We start from the raw sequence: 15,357 nt of genomic DNA, 5'->3' as shown, positions 1-15,357 counted from the left end.
ATATATATATATATATTAAATGCTTTTGCTCAGCAACTTATCTGAAAAATCACTTATAAAAAAATATTAAAAATGATTTATCATTAACCACTTTTTACAATACTTATAATAAAAGTAATTTTGCTAAATTATAATTTAGAAGTCTCAAACACATTATTTATTACAATCTTTGTTCTCCACACGGCATTGTTCTAATAATAATGAAACATAATTTAAACTTTACTTACAATCTTGGTGGCGATGAACTACGGATCTAATCCTCAATTTCAAATGGTACCCCATTTTCCTTTCCCAGGTCGTAAGTAGTATGATCAACAACCTACAAAGAGAAAGAGAAGTTACATGAAGTAATATTAAATTATAATAGGTATTAAATCAACCATCCCGTTCTAGAATAAGAAGGTTTCGAATCACATGTTCAAACTTTGCTTTTACTTCAACAAATGGACATACACATTATTTCAACGTAATATGATCCTTTAGAAATTCTCAATTCCCTATTATCTCATATCGTCATGTCATTTTAGAAATAAATATACTTATATACTTTTAAAAAAATGATTTAGATATTTTAAGAATAAGTTGAGTAACTTTTACTATAAATACTCCCACCCTACCAAAGTTTTCATCTCAAGAAATCCTAAGAACAACATAATGGAGTTTCTACGGGGGTGTCTTCTTGATTGGTGTTCTTGATCGGTATTAATAAAGAGCTTGAGTGTTTCCCATAAAGAGTTGTGTTTAACAATTTGGTAACCGAGCAAGGTTGGTGTAGGTTGTCTAATCTCTTAGAATTCTTAGTGTGCTTTGTGTTTGCTACTCTGTCTGATTTTCCACATCAGAAACAATTTCTTGATATTATTAGTGAATGAGTTTCTTTGTGTCGTGAGTAGTCTATGACTCTACAAATTTTGTGTCAAAAGAGTTTTTTTAGTATTACTTAGGCATTCCCAACTCAACAACACATGGACAGCATGCATGATGTCCCATTTACAAAGACATGACCTTGGAGAGGTCGTTTGCGGGAGCAAAACTACGCTGCCAGAAGAAGATTCTAATGGCGTCTTGTGCAAATGGAGAATCAAAGCAAACAAAACGACGTATGCCTTGAAGACCACAATTGAAGAAGAGATGTTAGAACACCTAATGTGGCGCAACATGTAGACATGGGAATATGGAATCAGACAGGCAAAGAACTCCCTATCATCTATATTCAAGAAAATAATCACCCTCGTGATCAGGTTGAGCATTGAGTGAGTTATTCCCAAAGAAAATTGGCCAAGGGAGCAAAAGGTGAACACATTTAGATGTGAAATTTATGAAAACTGATATGAGAAGTGAATTTCGACTTCCTAACATTGCAGCGATTACGAGTGTCAGTAAGACCTTAGCCGATTTCTCAAGGGAAGAACCAGAATGGTAACCACACCATAGGAGGTGTTGCAGGATAGCAGATAGCTTGCCACTCATAGGGGCATGGATGACGATAGCAAGGAAGCCTTCTTACACCACAAAGTGTTAAAAAGGAAAGAAGTCAGAATGAACCTCAAGAAAACACCTAAGAAGGGCATTGCATGAGTAGATACGAGCTCAAACGGCGTCTCAGAGAGATTTCTGATAGAAAAGCTAAACTGTCATGTAGGGACGACATTCGAATGGTTACGCATGCCTCATGTGGTGAGAAGAGTTGAACCTAAACACTGACTCACTGGTTCAAGCCATCTGTGATATCTATGTTAGAGATACAGTGGCGCTATTACATGAAGTTAGAAAAATGAAGTAGTTCCTACGAGGGGGTAAGATATTTGTCTAACAAACTTATGTTGAATAGCGGCCAAGGGTCGTCGCTATTAGGCTACAATTGTTGCATGTGCGGTTAGTAGCACGAATTCACTAACATCAGGCATGATACGAAAGTGACATCCCAGAAGTTGACAAACCACGATAGACCGTGTAATAACGAGATGGACGAGATTGAGAATCTACTACTGCTGGTATATGCAATAAGGACATTGATACGAGAATATGCTCAACTCTAGATGAGTTGGTAAATACTATGTAAGCCATAAGAATTTTAGAGACCTTCATAAGGGCCACGTATCTTAGAACCCAACACAAGGGTCTGCTACTTCAAAGCCTGTTAAAAAGGCCGGATAAACTAGAGCTTGCCATAAAGCCTAATACTTATATACTCCTATACTAGAAGTGTATAGAATTGTAAGCAAAAGTTTTATAGGGCTAGACTAGAGCCTAGTCAATGGCTAAGGATTATAGTTGAGCACATAGCCTAAGGGTACGTTGACGAGAGCCTACAAGTAGGTTGCTTATTGAGTATTTTTATACTCATTCCATGTTATTCTATTTTTTTTTTTTTTTTTTCAAATGGGAATGTTGATAGCAGGAGCGTGTTGAGCCATGCAACTGCAGGAGTATCCTTTAGATTGAATCATCTTCCTTCTTGTCATTTTATTATTATTTGAAATGTTGTTTCTTGAAACTTGTATACTTTTTGTAAATCGTTTTGACTTGACTCTCTAGATATTGTTTACCTTTAAATTACTTTTATCTCGATTTGAATTTCAAATTCCTTGTGTATTCCACTTTACAAAAAGAAAATTTTACCACCTTTACTTTGAGTGTACATGGCAACTTGTGATTCAAGGCATCGAAAATTAGGCCATTATAAGAACAATTTTTTTCTTGTCTCTTGAGTTTGAGTTTATTGTGATAGTCTATTGCAATTCCAACCTACCGCTGAAGAATGATTTTGGAATACTGTGAATGTAAAAGATTTCCACCATCTAATACGAATCTTTGAGGGGATGACAAAGACATAGGAATGACAAAAAAAAGTTCCCCACGACTAATAGTTGAAATGGACATAGGAAAGACAAAAGATTTCTTTTATATAGTTGAAAGGTTGGCATGAACATAGAAAATATAAGAGATTTCTGAAATCAAGTATCTATCCTTGAAAGGTTGACATGAACATTGAAAACATAAAAGATTCTCAAGTGTTGTATGAATCTTCCAAAGGTTGACATGGACGTGGGAAAGACAGAGATTCCCTAATATGTTTAAAAGGTGAATGAATTGGACAGGAATTCTAACTTCTCATGTGTATGTTTTCATTGGTTAGCTATCAAATGTATATGTTTATTGTTTGGATGGCAACTTCCTCCACCTAGTTTCAGAAACTACAAGAGGGAAAATAAAATAAAGAAGTTTTGCTTTCTCATATTCTACCTTTTCCCTTTAAGATAAAAAATCTGGGTTGAATCTTCAGAATTAATTCAACAAAACAGTTTGTTCAGATCACTTAACGAATTCAACACTGCAATAGAAAAAGAAAAGGCAAAAAGAAAAAGACAGAATCATAGAAAGAAAGAGAGAGAACTCACATTGGTATTAGTTAATTCCAAGTTGTAGAAATCCCTGGCGCTTTCTCTAAACAGAGGACCAGCATGCCATGTCCCTTTATTCAGCTTCACAAACTTGGCCCCTGAAATTTTGAACACCTTAATGTCATCAACACAAGGCGGCACAAACAGATGGCCACTCTTAGATCTCAAAACCGATTCGCTCTTATCAATTCCAGTTTTATGTTCATCGTCCACAATTGACGGCTTCGCAACCGCAAGATACCAAGGCTGCCGATCCACCGATCCAAGGCACTGCGTTACTCTCGCATGATGCGTAATCATCGAGAAATTGAAAGGCCGATTCTCGATATGGAGAATGTAAAACCTGTTGGCTCAGATCAGAGCTATCTAATTCAGAACCCTAGAATCGAGATTCTGCAAAGCAATTCGGGGGAATGGTGAGGGAAGAGGATTTGAAGGGAGTTTGTTTGTGATTTACCTAGGGGTTCCATTGGTGAGGTCTAATTGAGCGTCGTCAGGTCCAAATCCAAGGCCGTCGTCTGTAGGCTCGATGACTTGGCCATACTCCGCGAAGCTCTCTGGCGTGGCTTCTATGGCCTTCAGCTTCATCCTCGGTTTCAATTTTCCTATTTTTATTCTGTTCGGTTGAAAAAATCGTATTTTCTGTTTATGTGTGGCCCGACTTTATACCCATTTCCGATGTCAGATTATCACATTTAAATATAACGAATTCGCCCAAAAAAAAAAAAAAAAAAAATTAGATCGATAATAAGTAGGTGGACAGCATTTTCCCAAATCCAATCTAATTTGCAAGCATAAGATGTTCATTTAAAAGTTTAAAGTTGCCAAAAGTTGGATGAACATTTTTCCTTTTTTTACTTTTTTTATTTGAATAACTAGTTCCATGTAGGCTATTCAATTTTTAATTTAATCCGTTAATTATGTAATTCATTTGTTTCTCGAACTTGTTATTTTTCTACTAGCGTGTCAGTGAGTCATGTTGAGGATGGTTGGGAGTTAAGTCCCACATTGACTAACTTAGGGTTATGATTGATATCGTGCTATAGAGCCCTGTCCTAAACTTAGCCATGACAATAGAACCTTCACATATCGAACAAAGAATTGTGAGCCCCAAAAGTGTAGTCAAAAGTGCTAAAGTGTCGAACAAATGGTGTACTTTGCGTCAACTAATAGAAGGAACGGTACTTTGGTTTTTTTTTTTTTTTTTTTTTTTTTGTTCCACAATTGCATCTCTCGATTCTCTTTAATGACTCTACTCTTTTACTACTTTGAACGAGTACTCTTCATCCTCGTAGTCACTTCCATGCCGTTCTTGATCACTTCTTTTCAATCGTGCAAAGAATCGGATATAAGTCAAATTTATTGACTCATATACTCACTTATGAGCTTGACTTTGTTCGAGATTCTTAGCAACTTCGACATCTCCATGGATTCAACCTTGCGAGGGCCTTAGTGAATGTAAGCACATGCTTTGTGGTGCAAACGGACTCCACAACATTTTGTGGTTTCTCGACACACTCACATATAAAGTGAAAACGAGTGTCAATGTGTTTGTTGCATCCATAAAATACCAAATTCTTCATTGATGTAGTTGTAGATATGTTATTGATGTCGAGAATTACCTGCTTTAGCTCACTTCTAGTCACCTTGTTCAATAAGTTTCTCAGTATCACTTCCTAAATTTTGAGGCTTCAAGAACCGAGGTTGAGACTGATAGACTATGCAAGGAAAACATGTATGATTGAAACAATGAAAAATCTAATAAATTTTGACAATTAAAATCAATACTCGAGATATTAAAACTAATGTAAAAATTTATGAGTACATATGTATTATGTTGTTTACAAAGAAGGAAATGGGTTCAGAATACAAAAATACATGGTACGATACTCTATAGAATGTAGACAATAGATTTCTCGAGTCGATACCCCTCTATGGCTGCAAAGTGTCACAATCGCACTTTTGATGGCAGCGGACTTGCAATTGTGTGATACTCACTTCCCAGCAACAAATGAGTTAAAGTCAGTTCGTTCTTGCGTCACCTATGGCCAGGTACGTATGCTTGAACCTCTGCCCCCGATTCAAGAAGAAAGTTTTAGAAAACGGGGGTAGAGAAAGATTTAGAAAGAGAGTTTTGAAAGAAAAATTTGAGAGATTGAAATTGGTGTTATATATGATGCAAGCAAAAAGGCAACAACAACGGCTTACAATATATAACTATCAGGTAGGGAGAAGTTGACAACTAGTCATATCCCCCTATAGTACATTTTGAGGCGATTTAGGTCTGACAGACCTAGACATGATTTCGCCGAAACATCATACTCCCTAAAAATATAAAAGTAAAGCATTACAACATGGAAAAACATAAAGAGTTTGGCTTGGCATGGGCATGCAGCCATGGGCAACACGTTCTGGACGAGCATAACCATGACACAAAACACTATTCATATGAAAAATAAATTTTGGGGTGAGCATAAAATTATACCTAGTAAGAAACCTACTTATAGGCTCTTATCGCATCCTAGACTTAGCACAGTACCATGAATTATTCTTTAGGTTCTAGGTATATGACTCTGGTCAATCACAGACTTATGTAGCTAGCTTAGCCTATGCAGCGGTCGACCAGTATGGTGATGCTAGCCTGCTCGTCATTTGTAGGAGGTTAGTTGGTGAACTCATCCCATAGGACCATATAGTCATCCAAAGTCGGGGGAGTGACCCACCTGTGCGTGCCAGCTCCAATTTCTACCTACGTGATCCAGATCCCCCCATAAGAAGAATCAGTTGTGCATGGTAGTCCAACTAAACAATCAAGTCATACATCCCTAATCGACCCCATGTTTGGCTCGCCGATACTATAATCAGAGTGAAAAGAGAAGTGAAAGATCAACAGGCAACATACTAGCTACTATCGGCCAAAGATGCTATCTTTGTCATTTTGGGTTTTCGTGGTGATCTTCTAGGTCCCTAGGGTGTTTTGGCGTTACTAAGATGGATTCACGTCTCCAGGTTTCTCTGTTCGACTTCTTGAGTCTAGTTCAATTGGGAGCACTAGAGACTAGCCATGCAGATCTCACTCACGACTCTAAGGTGCTCGAACTACGGGAGGTAATTTGTCCTAGATCATAGTCTAGACAAAGTGACTTTAGCGCTCTAATCATATTCTGTTACTACTTACACGAGATCATACATTCAATCACGTGAGGTTTATGTATATTAAATCATGCATACAGTCACACATGCTCAATGGGCGGTAACATCAATCAAACACCTGTTTTGCAAATAACAAAATTCTCATCCTTCTTTCTAGCATAATCATGTACAAATCTGTAGTGAAACAATTAATAACTAAATACAAGTTTAATCGATCACTTTAAGCTTTACCCTATCCAAGCAATGCCTACAAGTATTATTTGCCTAGAATCTGTGTGGTTACTTACTTTATTGTCACGTACTTTCCTGAATTTATTTTTCTGCTCGTAGGATGCTCCAAATATCTTGAAAACCGGTTAGTAGGTCTTAGCTCAAATAGAATTAAGGTAAGTATTGAAATTGTGGTGAAAAATAATCAAACGGAGATCAAACGTAGTGGAAAGGGTCACTTGCATGCTTCCCACACACGCTCACATGCTACAAAAGGATACCATGTGTGTGTCGTGTTGTGCAGTTGCAGGTTGCAGAAATCAATTCGAGTCAGCTAGAGGGATGTAGGTCATGCTTTATGGGTTAGTTTCAAAGGCGTGGATTAGATGTGGTTAGACGTGGGTTGAATTGTTCGATTCCCTAGCGATGCGTGTCCCTCTGGTAAGTCGACGCACTGCTTCGTCCAGTTTCTAACACATATCGACGACATACACAGACACACTATCTGGCCAAATGGTCGATATGCGTCCCTCAATTCCTTCAACCTGCGTGATTAACCGAGGATAGAATCACTCATAACTATATTTGAAAGGGCAATATAGTTTCAGAAAGTTATAACTAATAGAATAGGATCACTCATGAATCTGTGGATGGTCGTTAGGTATAAAAATTCAGAATGATTCGAACTGGAGGTGAGCTTTCTACTAGTAGAACAAAAGTCAGGTGAGGGGGCTAACTGATGATAGATTTTCGGGTGACCCCATAGTTTACATGTTTAAACTCTGAGCCAATCAATAATTCTATGGAAAGTCAGGGTTTAACCGGGATCTCCGAGTGGTGAACTAGTCCTATGAGTGAGTTGAAAGGGTTATCATCTTTAAGTCGTCGACGTAATGTACATTAATCAATCTTATTATTATAGACTAGGGATTATTCTCGATAGAAAATATAAAATATACCTACATAACCTATGTAACTAATATACAAAACAATGATATAATTAAAAAAAAATTAGGTCAAAAAAATACATTCAATTTTCTTTTTGGTTACAAGTACTTTAATTTGATTGTATTTATACAAAGATTTAAGCCAGGCCCAGGCCCAGGCCCAGGCCCGTGGTTTCGAATCTCGAGTCCCTTCCGGCCATTGAATGGCAGCAATGTAAATTCAAAATAATCATCGGGGTAAAATAGTAAAATAAGTAATGCAAATTAGGGCTTCTCCTTCGACGCCTATATAACCATGAGAGCCGCTTCCATCATCAATTGAATCGCCCAGAAGCAACTTCTTCGTCTAAGAGTTTGTTTGTTTGTTTCTCTACCGTTGATTTTATTTTGACTTTTGAATTAGAAAAATGCGAAAAGTTGCGGCGGTGATGAGGATCTGAGATTGTCATGCACCACTCTGATGATGCTTGCATCAATCTGTGCTGATAAGTTTCTCAATACCCATTGAATCTGAGCTTCTTCTTTCTCAATTTCTCTCTGATCCTCTCTTTGTCTGTGTTTCTATCTGTTTGTTCTTGTAGTTTTCTGGTTATCGAGTCGGACATTTGAAGTTTTAGATTCTAATTTTGATTTTGATTTTCAATGTGTTGGAGATGAAATTAAGGAACCAAATGATGGGCGTCTTCTTCGGAAGACGCAACCATGATGCGGACCGTACAGCGTTTAGCTACTGGGGATTAATTTTGGTCTCTGATGGTTCCTTCTTTTATTTATTTATTTATTTATTTCTTATTATTATTATTATTATTTTTTGTGGGATTTGATTCCTCGGCCCTTTGAATGGATATGCCGCACTCGACTTAGCTGAAAATGGTACTCTGATGGTTCCTTATTCATCACTTCTCCACATGATTTTCGACTTTCATGTTTTTCATCTTGATGCATGCTATTGTGTTACATTCGAAGTGATTTTGAATGGTTAAAATGACTTTCATTTACAAAATCTCACTAAGTTAGAAGTTATTCTGATGTTTCTGTCTACGTATTTTTTAATGTCAACGTATCATCGATTAGTTTGAATGGTAAATGCCATTGTTTTCTAATCGTTCTCCAACATGTGTTTGTTTTTATCAACTATTGAATCTATCTGCTTAAATGATTGTAATTTTTTTTGTTTGGATGCATTAAAATAGTTTGCAAATCGCAACTTTCCTATCAGTCTTTTGTGGAATCTCAGATCTCAAATGTAATTGTGAGAAGATAGTTGCCTTGGTGGGGGATGTCGTTGCAGGCGTCCAATTGTCGTATTTCAAAACCCTCTTGTTTACGAGATAGCAGGTTTATAATTTTTCTGTGTTAAATTCTCAAATAGTTGTGATTACTCTGTTTTGAGAATTTTAAAATATCAACACCCTCGAAGGGGAGGTTTCCTAGGAAACATACTACTGATTTACCCTTTCAAGAACTCCACCTCCAGTTTGTTAGCTATAATGATAGCAACATGTCATATCATAGAAGAAAGACTAATGTATTTGCAGGCGCTGGATTTAATCAAATATTGGTTGATGGGCAGACCAAAAGGTTCAAATAGATTTTTCAGGATCTGTTGTCAGCTTTCACGTTGGATTGTACAGGCAACAGATGAGAGATGATTTTTGCATATAACAAAACTTTCCAGACAATCTTACATCGTTCCAGTTCCAAGCTATGTACACGAGTTCATCCATCGGTTATGCTAATATGAGATTTTGAGGACTGAGTTTTGTGTAACGCTCATTTACCAAGTGTCAGATTAAGGCTAGCAACATTGTTACTACTGATGTATATTACGTGATTGAAATCATATTTTATGGCTATATATTCACGATTTTTATTAAATAAATTGTCATTTTCTTACTGTCATTTTAATTGTTTTTTTTATTTTTTTTAGTTTCCCTTGTAATTCATTCCAAATGTAGTCATTTTGTCACAATTCCTCTGAATTGTTGGACCTATATTTTCAGGTTTGCTTTCAAATCTAACCCAATTTTCAGGTTTCTCCTTAGATTGAACCCACGGGAAGATAAGCTTCAATGATATAAGCATAACCCAACCCTTGCCTCCAATCGCTACAAGAATGTGTGAACTTCCGCGAATCTCAGAATTTTCAGTCGATATGTTTAATGTCTTTGTGCTTAAGAAGTATATGATGGATCTATAGCATGCGTGAGTTTGAATGAAGGCTATTAGATTCTACAATTTGAAAGGCTATTAGATTCTACAATCTATAGCAACGCATCCTATCCCTTTCATTGGTTGTATCATTTATTTACTACATTATGGTTCATGTTTGTGTAATGAACATGTCATTATTTAGTTAAGGAGGTTCATTAGTGAGTAGATCCAATCATAAATACAAAAAACTTTGCCTGTAAACTCAAGTTCCGACAGCATAGTAATAGAGTGTGATAGCAGAACATTTGTAAACACTAAATCCTACATAATCTTCTCCAACAAATTTCACGTTTTCATCTCTTTATATCAAGCCATCCATTAGAATAGCACCTTGTGTTTGTGTTGTGTTCACATTAAGAATGTTAGATCTAACCTGGTTGTTTAGGCAAAACCATTGGTCCACAGTATAACTACTCCGTCCTACTGAAATCATGCCGATACACCTCATACAGTCCACGGCAGGGATCCCGGATATGGAGCTGCTCTACAATATTTGAAAAGCCCAGCAATCTCGGGACATCCGTTTGGATAAGGTATCGACCGATGAAAAGGGTCTCTTCCAAGCTTTTTGCGGTAGAGGGCACCTTGGCATCCAAAGGGATCGTCTTGGAACTGAGCTCGTACCAATGCTTCGCCTTTTAGAGCAGCTTCTTTCGATGTCATTGAAGCTGGTGTGCCAGCGTAGAAGAACCTTGGTTTCGGAAAGTTAATGGCAGACCTATGCAAATTTGCAAATCTCTTCTCTTTAAAATCGTAGCTTACCACCTGATAATTCAAATATAATTAGTACCACTTCCAATAATTGCTTCACAATACAACACAGATTAACCAACACACCCCTTATCCTCCTAACAAATTAACATAGAAAACCAACTACACAAGAAAAGGAGAAGCCTTTCCTTTATGTCTCAAACATTCATGTACATATTTCTACTCTTTAAAACGTTCTTCAACTAAAACGACTTACGGTAATGTTTTGAGGGTATTTTCCAGTTAGCTCCCGGAACCGACAAACGCTGAATAGGAGATTCTCAAAGCTGTCCCTGGCATGCTCCTCTGTGAGTGCTCTTGACCTCACATTCTCCTTCTTCCCTAGAGAGATCACCACAATTTGTAAGATATTCATGTTATCATAACCATGATCAAATTACCATCTATAATAGCATACTTTCTATGCTCTTTCCATGTATTATAAACTATTAAATGCTCATATTTAATGCATGAAACATACTTTGGAATCACTACAACTTGAATCAGCACTACAAATTAGATGGAACGTAGGCTGGGAGAATAAGCTTATGCAAATGCACAAGCACAAGATGTATGAATAGAAAGTAACATGGGCTAGAAAATATTGTCCGCTTTAGTCTGTTAGGGAGAGGTTTCTACACCCTTATAAAGAATGTTTCATTCTCTTCTCTACCGATGTGGGATCTCACAATCTACCCGCTTGGGGGCCCAACGCCCTCGCTAGCACACCGCTCGATGTCTGGCTCTGATACCATTTATAACAGCCCAAGCCCACCGCTAGCAGATCGCTTTGCCCGTTATGTATCGCCTTCGGCCTCACGGTTTTAAAACGTGTCTATTAGGGAGAGGTTCCAGACCCTTACAAGAAATGCTTCGTTCACCTCTCCAACTGAGGTGGGATCTCACAAATAATTACAAAAAAGTAGCCAAAGACACTAGCTAATGCAGACATACAAATCCATTTCATTTACTAGGTTCAAATCAGAAGGCAGCACCAAATCAAAGTACCATTAACGATTTCTATAAAAAACCGAAAACTAGTTAAGATCAAGAATCATTATACCGAAAAGGTTTACTGTAAATCAATTAAATGAAGAGTACAACAAGACTTAGAAAGCCAGAAGAACAGAAATTCATGTACTTGATCATTCAGATAACCTATGAACGTGATACCAAGATTTAAGAAATGCAAGAAAATTTACCAAACCATTGTTGAGATTCAGCAACAGCCCAATAACTCTGTGCCTCACTTCGAGGACCAGCATTTTTTCTAGTCTCTCCACCACTAAACAGCAACAATGCAGCATCATCCCTCGCTGCAGTCTCAATTCCCTCTTTAATATGTGAAATAAACGTAGCAGCTTGGCCTGGATGCTTCTGATACGACTCCAAAACCCATGAATCTTCCTTCTCAACCTTCTCACAGCTACTGCTTACATAAACCGAATGACCCGCAACCATTACAAGATTCTGAAGCTTCGGAAATGGGAATCCCTCCGAATTTACATTCAATTTCTCGTAATAATTGGTCATTCGATAGTGGTTTTCATACACAGACAGGATTAACAGAAGTGTAACTCCAATTGACAAACAGATGAACAAAACTACAACCGGATGCAGCTTGTAATAGTAGTGGATCCGGTTACTAACAGATTTGAACATTCTAACGAGATAGATTGGGGAACTTTTGGTCTTTCGAATTCTTTTTAGGGTTCCTCCAGATTCTAAGTCGAAATCGCCTCTTGTATATGCATTGAAGGGGTTGGGGCTGGAGGACCCATATGAAAAATTGCTCATGATATCACAAATCTAGGCGATGGGTATCGAGACGGGAATGAATTGAACATACCCGAAAAGCGAAATGGAAAGTTGATGCTATTGGATGATTGATTCCTTAAACGATCATCAAATTAAATCAATTTTAGGACGAAAGGTGGAAGCAACTGACCAGATCTGTGTGCAGGAGAGTCAAACGATCCATCAAGAACAGATAAATACACTTCCAAGCTTTGAAGAGGGAAGTCGAGCAGAGATCGAATTGACGTATTACTCACAGCACGACACCTACGGGAGAGAAATTTCAAACACTGTGCTGCCCATTGGTATTTATAGGGATGATTATGCTCCAGTTTCTTTTAGAAGCGAATGGAGTTCAACTCACAATACATAATTCTTTTGTTTGAATGCTCACAAGAAATGGGAAGAAAATTAAACATTTTAGTATTAACAACAAAAAATAAATAAATAAATAAATAAAACAAACCAAACAAGTCATTGGCGGCCTAATTTCACTCAAGAACCCTAATTTACAAGAAGTGACTACTTGAGAAAACGAGCATTAGGAGCCAAATCTAAATCTTGGCCTTCGTCTGTCGTTCATTAGTTCTTTGAAGCAGTTGAATTGATGACATACAATCAAAACTCTACATTTAGCGATAAAACAATGATTTGAGTAATATTCAATCATTTCTCAATAATTATACACCATTTGTGATGTTCATTTAATCCGCAATGTCGAGGCCCTGTAAAATTTGAGACGGGATATCCTGAGATTTCTCAATTTTAGATAAATGGATATGAGAGGCGAAGATTATATTTTTGTCTTTGTCCCCACCCAATTTCCCAACCTCTCTTGCCCCTGCTTCAAAGTAGAGACACGCATTGCGGGTTAGCCCAACCTGATCCATACTCGAGACCCAAAGTTCTGGTACCCAACCCAAATCGACGACCGACCTGTTGATCAATCCAACTCGACTCTACAACCTATATGAGTGCATCATGCGTTGTGTAGGGAGCGTGACTTTCGCGCCTAGAGCACACATGAGATCGCGCATAAGACCTTATTCTGGCGCGTGAAAGCCGTGAGTAGTGTACGTGAGTCCCGTTTTTTTATCCTTTTGGCCTCTATTGTCAGTTTTTTGTCCCGATTTCGATACTGAGCTCAATTTTGTTGGTCTAAAGCCTACGTGAGTTTTTAGAAAATTTGGAGCCTCCTACTATCAGAAAAGTGAACTCAGGAAGTCACGCTACAACCACTAAGTAACCACACATATCCTAGGAAGTAATACTTGAAGGTATCATTTGGTAACCCATGCCTAGTAGTAAAACAAAACTCTACGTTAATAGATTCAATATGACATAAGCCTAATACAATCGGATAAGCATGAGAATAGTTACACTTGTTATTAGCATAACTGAATTATTCTTTGCATGATGTAACGGATTGTTTTTCCGCTGCTTGTACTTAATCGTGTTATATCGGAAAACAGGAATTTATCATGTACTCCGGGTGCTTGGTGGATATTATCATATGTTGAGACGACTAGGTGTTCCAACCTTGTGAAATGGTCAAGGGTCTCCTAAATAGGGTCATTGAGCTATATACTCGTTCTTGAGGGGGAGAATGAGACCACATAGATCGACCCAGTAGCTAGGTGGCACATGAGGGGTTGCTCCCTCCAAATTTAGGTGACTTTATGGTTTTGTGGGAGGGTCTGCCAGCTAACAAACATCATACTGTCCAAACAAACTATCTAAGTCAAAGAACAGAAAGGGAAATTACCCAAAAAAAATTTATCTTTTTTGACCACGGTCTAAAATTCATGACCCGAACAATCAGGTCATGATGTTAGTCATCTTTTGTTGCATTAACATGAATCGATTCCTTTTTAGAGACTCAAAGATGTGTATGTTTGAACAACTTTGGTGAACACCGTTGAAAAAGATACGTTGCCGCCACATTATGCTCCTAACTTTACACAGCTTGAAAGGGTCTGAGATGCAGCGCATGTGGGCCTCAACATATATTAATCAATTTCAATCTTTAAATATACGTTTATATTTTATTATTTATATACATAAATTATTATTTTAATTTGTAATATACAAATACAATAAATATAATTCTCTTTTATATTTAATATTAATTTGAATACTTCAAATTCAATATATATATTTTTATTTTATATTTATTATATCTAATATATTTATTTTTTATTTTTATCATTCAAATTAAATATATTTTTCTCTTTTCCCTTTCATATTTTATTTAAACATTTTCTCCACTCAATAGATCATTTTAATGTTACTGCGGTAATAGGGAGACTTTACGGCCTAATAACTTCCAATTATCCAAATTTAATTAATTAAACTCTTTAATTAATCAAATTTTATACCTTGACGATAGGTCACTAGACTATAGATCTAAAATTGCCCTCTAATGCACGGTAAAACAATTGTGTCTATAGACATAATCATTACAACCAAGCTGATCATTCACGAGTTGTTCATAATTATTACTAGATTAGAAGTTCGTTTTACCCATGTAATCACTCTTTCATCCTGTGTCAGAAGAGATGTATAATTGGACTTAGAGCGACCTCATGCATATTGTAGGTTCATAAGCAAAGGGCAACTTCCCCTAGAGATAACGAGTGCGGACGCGCACCGTATGATGAGCGTGAATGCGCACAGGTGCCAATGCACACAGGTGCCAATGCACACAAATGAGGGTGTTCATGAGGCACATGACACTATGGGGTTCTGCTAACCTCCGGACGTCGCTACAGATTAGCTTGATGAGAGGGTCCAGGGGTGTGCGAGCGCCCTGGGGATTCACACTCGCACGTGTGAGTCGTGTGTAGGGAAATACTAAACATCCAATTTGTCCGAGACTGGAG

The 15,357-nt window shown here is 37.4% G+C and overlaps 2 protein-coding genes, 1 long non-coding RNA gene and 1 other non-coding gene across 4 annotated transcripts; 2 read left to right on the top strand and 2 right to left on the bottom strand.

The window, feature by feature from the left end:
- Positions 1-103: 103 nt before the first annotated feature.
- Positions 104-4,004, bottom strand: LOC111433372. The gene is made up of 3 exons (XM_023070407.1): positions 3,862-4,004; positions 3,402-3,747; positions 104-319 (listed from the first exon to the last, which is right to left on the bottom strand). Exons 1-3 carry the CDS (start codon positions 3,990-3,992, stop codon positions 254-256), a joined length of 543 nt encoding a protein of 180 aa, XP_022926175.1. The 5' UTR covers positions 3,993-4,004; the 3' UTR covers positions 104-253.
- A 4,017-nt stretch (positions 4,005-8,021) lies between these two features.
- LOC111433432 lies at positions 8,022-10,083 on the top strand. The gene is made up of 2 exons (XR_002708812.1): positions 8,022-8,460; positions 9,748-10,083. It is a non-coding gene; the product is annotated as an uncharacterized LOC111433432 (long non-coding RNA).
- Positions 8,135-8,232, top strand: LOC111433482. The gene has a single exon (XR_002708830.1). It is a non-coding gene; the product is annotated as a small nucleolar RNA Z221/R21b (small nucleolar RNA).
- Positions 10,084-10,177: 94 nt separating the features above from the next.
- LOC111433431 (uncharacterized protein C57A10.07-like) lies at positions 10,178-12,892 on the bottom strand. The gene is made up of 3 exons (XM_023070483.1): positions 11,881-12,892; positions 10,896-11,020; positions 10,178-10,693 (listed from the first exon to the last, which is right to left on the bottom strand). The coding sequence occupies exons 1-3, from the start codon at positions 12,473-12,475 to the stop codon at positions 10,373-10,375; spliced, it is 1,041 nt and encodes a 346-aa protein (XP_022926251.1). The 5' UTR covers positions 12,476-12,892; the 3' UTR covers positions 10,178-10,372.
- Between the last annotated feature and the right edge of the window lie 2,465 nt (positions 12,893-15,357).

This window comes from Cucurbita moschata, unplaced genomic scaffold (genome assembly GCF_002738365.1).
Source record: "Cucurbita moschata cultivar Rifu unplaced genomic scaffold, Cmos_1.0 Cmo_Scf00042, whole genome shotgun sequence".
Lineage (NCBI taxonomy): Eukaryota > Viridiplantae > Streptophyta > Magnoliopsida > Cucurbitales > Cucurbitaceae > Cucurbita > Cucurbita moschata.
This window is presented reverse-complemented; position numbering and strand designations above follow the sequence as displayed.